Here is a 9707-nt window from a genome sequence, read left to right on the forward strand (position 1 = left end):
TTGTTAGGGATAGATCATCCACTTGGGTTAAATCAGCTGTGAACGGAACAAAACATTCAGTTTAATGGAAATCAGTGGTATAAAATCCCAGATTTTGCAGAAAGTGCATTAAGAGGCAGAGCTGGAAGGAATTCAGCTCCAGCTCTACCACACAGAAACCAAGTCAGCTCCAGGCATATGCTGGAGTGATGGAGGGAAAGGTGCTAATGCAACATGCTTCATGTTGTGCTCCAAAATAAGAACAGCTCGGCGTGGCAAGCAGCAAGGCACTCGTTTGCTGGCTGTGGAAGAAGGAATGGAACAGTGTGGCTGCGAAAAAATCTGCCTTGTTATTTACTGGTGTGTTTGGACCTTTTGCAGCTGAAGCACTGCAGTCAGAATGTGCAAACTGTTGTACCCATGATGTGAGATCTCCACTCCCAGGGCCAGCAGGCTTGGAAAGGCTGTGCTGAGGTGCAGGCTGCCCATGAGGCAGCAGGGATGAGCTGCCTGGATAGCACAGGCTGCACAGTCTGGAGAATTACCATCGGAAACCGCGGGGCAGGGAGGCAGCTTGGTGCTTGTAATCAATGTCAGCCACGGCGTCACAACCAGGGCCTGCTTCAGGGGCCCACCCTTCCAAGAAACCACTGAAAAATGAGATGACACTCAGAAAAAGGTTACAGGGATGAGTCAGGTACCTTGGAAAATCCTGCTGTGGCACAGAAGACTAAATAAATTGTAGTGTCTCAGACCAAATTATAAATCTGAGCATGGAGTCCTTAGTAACAGATCAAGAGTACTGCAGCTGAGGGATGGGAAGCATGGATGCAGTACTGAGCAGTGCTGCCTTCAGGTGTTTGTACTTCTGTATTCATCCTTCAGCACACACAGTGGTACCTCAGGAATGTCCTGCCAGGCCAGCTGTCACCTCTCCACACAGCCACAGCTCCCCCAGGGCTGTTTCTGTGTCGTGTCAGCGTTACCCCTGAGGTTGGTGTGAGCTGCAGGGGCACACGCAGAACATCCTCCCGGCACAATATCCTGCTCCTGCTCCTGCTCCTGCTCCTGCTCCTGCTCCTGCTCCAGCAGCACTGCCAGCTCCCCACAGCCCACTCCCTGTGCCTGGCCTTGCCTGCACCTCAGCCTGGCCCCAGCACCAGCACAAATCCCAGGAATGCCTCCTTCCCCGGCAGCTATGTGCTCCCAGAATTGCTGCTCCAACCTTTTGTCTTTCTAGTTTGGATTTACAGTGCTGCTTAGGTAACCGAGGGAAACAGGCTGGAGTTCATAGTGCATATTTACTGATGCTTATCGGCACGGCTTCGGCATGACTCAAAATTTGCTCAAGACAGGAAACTCAAGGAAGCTGCCACGAGAAGCTGCAGTGAGTAGTGGCACTGAGGAGTCACTAGTGAAATGGCAGATGCAAAGGGAGAGAGAAACTAAAAGGCTTCTCCTCTCCTAATAGCATCACTTCGTATATTTTTATTATTTTTTACACAATAATCCAGGTCCTCTATTAAAATAAATCCCACTTTGGGTCATGCAGCTGATTCTCAGAGGAGCAAGATGGCATTTCCCTAAGCTGGCGTGGTAGGTTTGGTGTCATTGTGCTGCATTTGCCATGTGTCTGGCTCGTGGGCTGTGTGTTTGCTTTCCTGGGAATGTGAAGACTCGGGATTCGTTTTTTCAGTGCTCTCAAATCCTAGAGGGCACCACAGAACAGCTCTGCAAACCAGGCTTGCTGAACAATGAGGATTTTACAGGTGTTACTCTTCTTGTCTTCTTTTTTGCTTTCCTTTCTCTTCACATTCAGTTTGTATTAAAATTTTAAAAAATCTTAAAGTCACAAATAACCCGTTGATAGTGGATGAATACAGGAGGGAAAAAAACCCTAACATACAAGAAGGTAAAGTATTATATTTGCAAAACTGAAGCTGTTGCTTTGACACTGTAGCCTAAGTTGCCCCAAAAGCGAAGCCAGGCCGGCGACTCCATCTGCAGCCACTTGCATATTCCCACAGGGGTACAATATGCAGCTGATTTCCCAATTAAGCTTTCCCAGCAAAGAAGTTTTATAATTTAAACAGACTCAAAAGTTTGAGAAATGAATACATATTCATGAAGGACTAATAACACTCTGTCTAGAACACAGCTTTGAGCTGAGAGCAGCTCTGACTGGCTCATGTCTCACCCACCACACTTAGTGAAAATGGGAACGAGGAAGAAATGGCTGAAACCAGCAGATTGTGTTTTGCCAAGACAATAAATAATAACCATATTCTGACTCAAGTGCCAAATGTATAGCGCTTAATTAGAGGTCAGTAGAGCATATTTCTGCTCAGCTGTTCCATTTACAGCAATTAACATGTTCGTGTCACTTAAACTGGGTTGCAGAGCAGATTTCAAAGGCTTGAGCGAAAGCAAAATCAGGGAAGGGCTGTTCCACCTCTGGCAGCAGCTCGGGAGCAGCACCTTCGGCAGCCACCGGCACAGATGTGGGACAGAGCGATCTTAGCCCGGGCGCGGCTAAGATCCATCCCCTGTCCCTCCGTGCGAGGGCCGAGGGGACTCTGTCCCGTCTCCGAGAGGGCCAAGGGGCTTCTGTCCCATTGCTGCGGGAGCTGAAGTGACCCTGCCCTCCGGCCAGCGCTCACCGTGCCGCCTGCCCGGGCCGTGCGGTGACACCGACAGACCCCGGTGGCCGTGCCCGGGCTCCGCAGCCACCGCCGCCTCCTCCCGCAGCGCCGCTGCCCTGCGAGCTCCGTGTGGCGGCTGCCCGTGCGGGGCCGGCGGGATACCCAGGGGCAGTGGCGATCACCGTGCCCGGGGCAGTGGCACCCACCGTGCCCGTGCCCGTGCCCGGGGCACCCCCCGTGCCCGCTCCCGCAGCGCGGCCCCGAGCCCCGGGAGGGGAGCGGCAGCACCGCCCGTGCGGGGGCGGGCGGGGGGCGGGAGCGCCCGGGGCAGAGCCGCGCCTCGTCCCGCCCGCTCAGTCCGCGCCGTGCCCGCCGAGGGGCCGCGCTGCGCGGCTCTGCCGCTGTCGGGGCGCCCCGAGCCGCTGCCCCCGGCCGTGCCCGGCCATGAGCGCCGGGGCAGCCGCCGCCGGGACGCCTCCCCCCGCGGGCGGGCGCTGCCGGCGGCGCGGAGCGGCGAGCGCGGGCTGAGCAGGAGAGCAGGAGGCAGGTGGGGCGAGCGCGGAGCTCCTGCAGCCGGGCTGGGCGTGCGGCGGCGGCCGGGCGGGAGCGGGAGCGGGCGGCGGGGCGGAGGTGACTGGCGGGCAGAGGAACCGGACGGGGCGGCAGCCGCGGGGGCGGCGGGGCGGCGGCGATGGCCGAGGGGCGCGGGTGGATTGGCCTCTCTCTCCCTGCCCCCTTCGCTCCCGATCCCGCCGCCCCCGTTCGGCGCCGCCGCCGCCCTGTCCCCGTCCCTGTCCGTGTCCCTGTCCGTGTCCCTGTCCCCGCTCCGGCCGGGCCAGCCCGCGGTGGCGGCGGCGCGCGGCTCTCCGGGAGCGGGGCGGGGAGCGGAGCGGAGCCAGGCACCGCCGCTTGGAGACCTCCGAGGAAAAGCAGGGCAGAGCTCACCTTATAGCTAGGTTTCCTTCGCTCTCTTATTTTTTTAGATGCGTTCCTGTGCCTGTAGAGACTTCGTTGCTTCGCCTCAGATCTATGTGACTCTGGGGGAAGGATCATGACCGAAGTTCTTCTCTCTGCTGCTCTGAATGGAACTGAACCCAACCTGTTATCCAGCAGCGGCTGGTCTGCGGGAAACGTCACCACCAAGTGCTCCCTGACCAAAACCGGCTTCCAGTTCTATTACCTGCCCACCGTCTACATTCTGGTCTTCATCACTGGGTTTTTGGGCAACAGCGTGGCTATATGGATGTTTGTCTTCCACATGAGGCCTTGGAGCGGCATCTCGGTTTACATGTTCAACTTGGCACTGGCCGACTTCTTGTATGTCTTGACTCTGCCCGCCCTCATCTTTTACTACTTCAACAAAACAGACTGGATCTTTGGAGATATCATGTGCAAGCTGCAGAGGTTCATCTTCCACGTGAACCTGTACGGCAGCATTCTGTTCCTCATGTGCATAAGCGTGCACAGGTACACGGGGGTGGTGCACCCCTTGAAGTCACTGGGCAGGCTGAAGAAGAAGAACGCAGTGTACATCAGCAGCCTGGTCTGGGTCCTCGTGGTGGCTGCGATTTCTCCAATACTCTTCTACTCGGGAACAGGGATAAGGAAAAATAAAACCATAACGTGCTACGATACAACGGCTGATGATTACCTGAGAAGTTACTTCATTTACAGCATGTGCACCACAGTGCTGATGTTCTGCATCCCCTTCATAGTGATTCTTGGTTGCTATGGGCTCATCGTGAAAGCTTTGATTTACAAAGATTTGGACAATTCTCCTCTCAGGAGAAAATCGATTTACCTGGTCATTATTGTGTTGACGGTTTTTGCAGTGTCTTACCTTCCCTTCCACGTGATGAAGACCTTAAATCTAAGGGCCAGGGTGGATTTTCAAACCCCAGATATGTGTGCCTTCAACGATAAGGTTTATGCCACTTACCAAGTGACGAGGGGCCTGGCCAGCCTCAACAGCTGTGTCGACCCCATCCTTTACTTCCTGGCAGGTGACACCTTCCGAAGGCGACTTTCCAGGGCGACCAGAAAATCATCCAAAAGGAGCGAACACAACGTGCAGTCCAAAAGCGAGGAGATGACTCTCAATATTTTAACAGAGTATAAACAGAACGGAGATACCAGTTTGTGAACAAATGCAGAAGATTTGGGAACAGTTTGAAAAAATCCTCCGCTTTGAGGCAGTAGGAGACTGTAGGGCTTACAAGAGTGTCAGGAAAATCTACCAGTCTCAAATTTTTTTTAGGTAAAGCCTCGTTTTCTGGTCTTAGAAAAAGCTTAACAAAGTCAGTGGAAGAATTTGAATGGAAAATAATGTGTAAAAAATCAGCTTTCCTTCAAAAGTTTCATTTATTTCTGACTTCTGTCAGATAAACTAAAATGAAGTAAATCCCCTAAAGGAGGAAAGCAATCCAAGCGCATCTGGTTTAATGACTTAGTCTCCCATGTTTGAAAATGTTCTCAGTCAGCCTGTCTTTAAAAATAGGAAATAAAAATAAGAGCAGTATCTTGTCTTCTGAGGCTCAGCCACAGACCAAGCCTTCTGCTCGCTTGCTGTTGTACACAAGGATTTAAATCAAAGTCATGACGCAGTTACCATTTACAGTTTTATTACCTCTTCATCTACTTCTAGTGCTGATAATTACTTGATAGTTTGGTGGCATTTATGGTTCAGTCCTCTTTCAGTGCCGGTGTTTTACTCAAGGTAGGCTTTACTGGTGTGTGCATGGTTGTGCTTTCGGATTGCGATGGTTGCTCATGACAAATCTGGTCCCCCTTGGTGGCCGAGGTGCCCTCAGGCTCTGGCGGGCAGTGAGGTGTCCCTGGTGGGCAGTGAGGTGTCCCTGGCGGGCAGTGAGGTGTCCCAGGGCAGCGAGGCCGTGCAGGGTCACAGCTCAGCCAGCCGAGGGTCCGGTGCTGTCCCCAAGCCCAGGGCACAGACCGGGGAGCTCCAGCCGAGCTGCTGACCAGAGGCTGCTGTCACCCCGCTGGCACAGCCGCCGGAGCCTCGTGCAGAACAGGAGAGATGGGAATGTGCTGGGAATGCCTGAGCCTGCAGGAACACGTGCTCTGGGAACCTGGGTTTGGTACCACTATGGTTCTGTTCCTGCTGTCCTTACAGATAACACCAGAGTCGTGTCCCAAGAGAAATAATTATTAAAATTGATAATATAATGCATTTTATATATATATATAATATATATGTAACAGTAATTGGGGGGAATTAATTTTTTGTACTTTGACAAATAAATCACTGTATTAACAAGATGTTGCAATATACTACAGACTAAATCCAGCCCTTTACTATAGATCTTTTCCAAATGTGGAATAGTTCATCCAAAATTAGCCAAACTGCAACATTGTGTAACACAAGAGCTAGTGATCAGGCACAGATGAAATTCTACATGGGCAGTCTCACTCGTTTCTCATATTTTTAATAAATGTATTTGAAATATTTCGTGCTAAAAGCGGTATAAAAGCATGCTCTGAATTATGAATTTAGTGTACAAAATTAAGTTCAATGTAATCCTAAGGGTGATTTTTAACAGATCTTTGTTCCTCCAGTCTGCATCGTAAGAGTAAAATATTTATATTTTACTTACCAATTTACAGTGATTGGTAACAAATGAGAGTAGCTCTAGTTATTTTTTGACAACATTGTTAAGCAGCTTCTGTTCACATGTACGGCTTCCTCTGCAGAATCCCTATTTATTGAACTTATTTATTAGAATGCTAAATGTAAAGTTTGTAAAGTGTGGTGCTCCGTGGTCATATTCAGAACTGGGCATTAATGGAAAATTGAAGAGCATGTTTCAATCACTGTAATGCTGTGTCTTCTAACAGAACATCTTTATAATAAACTCAATTCCACCCTGACTATTCACTGCTGATATGTCACGTAGTGATAAATTAAACTACCGATTTATAGCCTAGAGGTAAATGAAAGTCCAGCTTAGGAAACCTCTTAAAGCAATGTGGAGAGCTCATTTAGCCCTATGAAAAATGTAGAGGTAGTGAAGAAATCTCAACCGAGGGTCAATTGCTAATTAATCCTGACTGACAAAGCCTGTAGAACAGCACAGACTATTTATATACCACAGAAAGAGCCTGATTCACAATAAATGACTTCTCCTATTATGTGATTATTTGAGGCTTCATTCAGCTGAGGCACGTCTTGTTTGCAATGGCAGATGAATTACACAGAGAGGGAGCATAAAAATAGGATAATCTGCTTCTCTGGGTTGAAAATCCTGTTCGTTTCTAAACATTTCGTGGTCAATTTCTTGCTTTCAGTTAGGAAATAAAATGTTCCACTAATTCATGTGGAACAAAAGGCCCCGAGCAGCCCCAGCAGAACGCAGAGCCACACGCCCAGGTCAGGCTTTGTGCAGCTCCTTGCAGTCTTTCTGCACTCTGGCTCTTCAGTGTGGCAGAGGAGGCTGACTGCTCATGGTGTGCGTGAAATCCGGGGGGGATGGGACCCAAAACATGAGCAGACAGGCCAGGGAGTGTCACCCTGGGCAGCTGGGGAGCTGTGGGGTGACCCTGCCTGGGGACTGAGCCTCCCCACCTGGGCAGTGTCCGTGCTGCCCCAGGCCGAGCAGGTGAAGGGCTGCAGGACTGACCAGGTCACCTCGAGCTCTGTTTGGACACTCATTGCAGGGAGGTCCCTGTCACTGCCGAGCAGCAAGCAGCACTTGCAGCTCCCCGGGCTCGGGAGCCTCCTGTCACACACCAGTAGGGTCATTACACTCGTTTTACACGCAGCTGATTTTCCACCTCGAAGCTCCTGTGCCCTGCAGAGGCAACACGTCTCTCCACGCCCTGTGTGACTGCCAGCTGCACACACCGAGCTGTCACTGCCACTGCTGAATCCTCCTGGAACTTGGGGCTGAGCCTCACAACCTTCTCTAGAGCTCCTGCTCAGTTTCTGAGCCTTGCTCTGTTTGCCATGGGGTCGTCAGAGCCACTGCAAAATTCCACCGAATTCCTGTCTGCTCCCACACCTCCTTTTTACCCAGACCATGTCAGAACCACTTGTTGGGCATCCCAGCTGAGAGAATGCTGGTCAGCTGGGGGGATTGAGCACCCAGGCAGACCTCCAGACAGAGTGAGGGCTGGAGCCACCAGCTCCTGGGAACTCAGAGTCTGTCATTAAACTGATCTTTTCTATGGTATATTTGTGGAAGGCAATCAGTCCACCAGCATCAGGAGCCCAAGGTGATCCCTGTGATTATCCTAAACCTCAGAGGTGGGTGCAGTCGAAGAGGCTTTTCCCTGAGCCACTCAGCTGGAGTTTCTAATCCATCCAAAATGCAAAGGGAATGCAACTGCAGCTCTGGCCTTTGGGCTGGTACTTAATAATCAGTGACAACGATGGGTTGTGATTACTAGGGACAAGATTCAGCTCATTATCTCACTGCTGTGACCACCTGAGAGTTCCACCTTCCCTCACGCTGACTAGCAAATGAGATTAAACCTGTTCTGATTTTGTGGTCATGCTCGTAACCCATTTCCCCCCGGGTATATTTGGGAATCTTCTAATAACTACAAATCATTCACTTGCGACACCACAAAGTTTGAAGTAAACTGTTATTTAGAGCTTAACTTTTGCCAAATCCACACCAATACCAATTCTCATTCATGAGCTGTATTTGCTTCCTGCAGCTGATGGGTTAATGTTTTTTCCCATTTCTGCCCAGTAACTCTTCCATATCTTTAACACAACATGAAGTCAGTATGAAACCCACAGGTGAGCTGCTGTCAGTTTGTACATTTCTGTAACACAGCACCATGGACTCTTGTTTTAATCCACTTCATGCAACGCCAAGTTAATGCACTGAGGAGCAGGGTGGGGAGCAAGCAGCCCCTGGCCCTGCTTTGGGCAGGAGGTGTCCTGGGTGTGCTGGTGAGCCTTGTGCCCACCCTGCCCGGCTGGAAGGGCTGGGGAAGCTGCAGGGCTGCTCTGGTGGCTGCCAGCCCTCGTGTGAGAGCTGCAGAGCATCCCCTGCCTCTGCACAGCCAGGGACACACCAAGGGTTTGGCTCCACAGCGATGCCCCACAGCCAGACCCTCGGTGCTAGGCCAGTGGAGCCCCAGGAGGGGACACAGGGAGCTTCCCTGGGCTCAGGGTGCTCCTCTCTTTGGGTGACAAAGGACATGGGGCTCCAGGCACCCCTGCAGCCTGACTGCATGGGCACAGCAACTGCAGGTACATCAAAGATGTAGGATTTGTGACTTGGCATGTGGCTGTGATTTACTGTGTGTTCCAAGGACATATGTAAAAATGCTTATTTTTCAGGTGTGCTGTGATTTTTACATTGTTAAGTTCAATTTTTATGTAAACACTAGTGAAATCTGACTGCAACATCTGCAGGGATTGTGCCACCTTTTATTTACACTCAGGTTATGTAGCTTCTTTAATTAAAATGTAAAAAAATCTTCTTATTTGTCCATAATTTTAACGAGCAAAAATATATTTGGGTTTGAAGTTGCAACTATTTTTAGTGGCAGCAGAAGTGCGGCCCCAGCGTTGCTGGCGCTGCACCGAGCAACTCGTGTTGGAGCCGCCCCAGTAGCATTATGAAACACTCCTTCTGCCTTTTGTGTTGTTAATTCATGTTTCCAGGAGATTCTTACAGCAGTGATATGTCTTTAAAAATAGCTAATAAAAGGTTTGCAAAATATATAAAATTTAAAAGCTTGAGAGGAACCAGGCAGACCAACTGAGAAGCAAAATAAGTGACTAAATGAATGATGCTTAGCCTCCAAAGACAAAGGAGGCATGTAGTGATGTGGTGACAGAACAAGGGGGAATGGCTTTAGGCTGAGGGAGGGTAGATAGAGATTTAGATATTAGAAGAAAATTCCCTATGAGGGTGGGGAGGCCTTGGCACAGGGTGCCCAGAGGAGCTGTGGCTGCCCCTGGATCCCTGGCAGTGTCCAAGGCCAGGCTGGACAGAGCTTGGAGCAATCTTGGACAGTGGTCTCACAGAATCACAAAACCATTTCTGTTTGAAAAGGCCTCCAAGATCATCAAGTCCAAGCACAGCAGCTCCCTTTAACCCTGGCCTG

The 9707-nt window shown here is 50.7% G+C and overlaps 1 protein-coding gene across 3 annotated transcripts; it reads left to right on the forward strand.

Annotated features, from left to right (window-relative positions):
* Positions 1-2975: 2975 nt before the first annotated feature.
* Positions 2976-6509, forward strand: P2RY1 (purinergic receptor P2Y1). Of its 3 annotated transcripts, XR_014853973.1 has the most exons (3): positions 2976-3168; positions 3605-5449; positions 5492-6509. XR_014853973.1 is itself a non-coding variant. In XM_085068871.1 (2 exons), exon 2 carries the CDS (start codon positions 3673-3675, stop codon positions 4762-4764), a length of 1092 nt encoding a protein of 363 aa, XP_084924997.1. In that variant the 5' UTR covers positions 2976-3168; positions 3605-3672; the 3' UTR covers positions 4765-6509. The 3 variants fall into 3 exon arrangements, 2 of the variants coding, with proteins under 2 accessions (XP_084924997.1, XP_084924998.1); XM_085068871.1 differs by having other exon boundaries at positions 3605-6509; XM_085068872.1 differs by having other exon boundaries at positions 2976-3164; positions 3605-6509.
* Positions 6510-9707: the final 3198 nt, after the last annotated feature.

This window comes from Lichenostomus cassidix, chromosome 9 (assembly GCF_008360975.1).
Source record: "Lichenostomus cassidix isolate B80296 chromosome 9, HeHo_3.0, whole genome shotgun sequence".
In the NCBI taxonomy this organism is placed as follows: Eukaryota; Metazoa; Chordata; class Aves; order Passeriformes; family Meliphagidae; genus Lichenostomus; species Lichenostomus cassidix.

Bases quoted from the DNA above. Each gene is read 5' to 3' on its own strand.
- P2RY1 (XM_085068871.1), top strand. From the start codon at position 3,673: ATGACCGAAGTTCTTCTCTCTGCTGCTCTGAATGGAACTGAACCCAAC.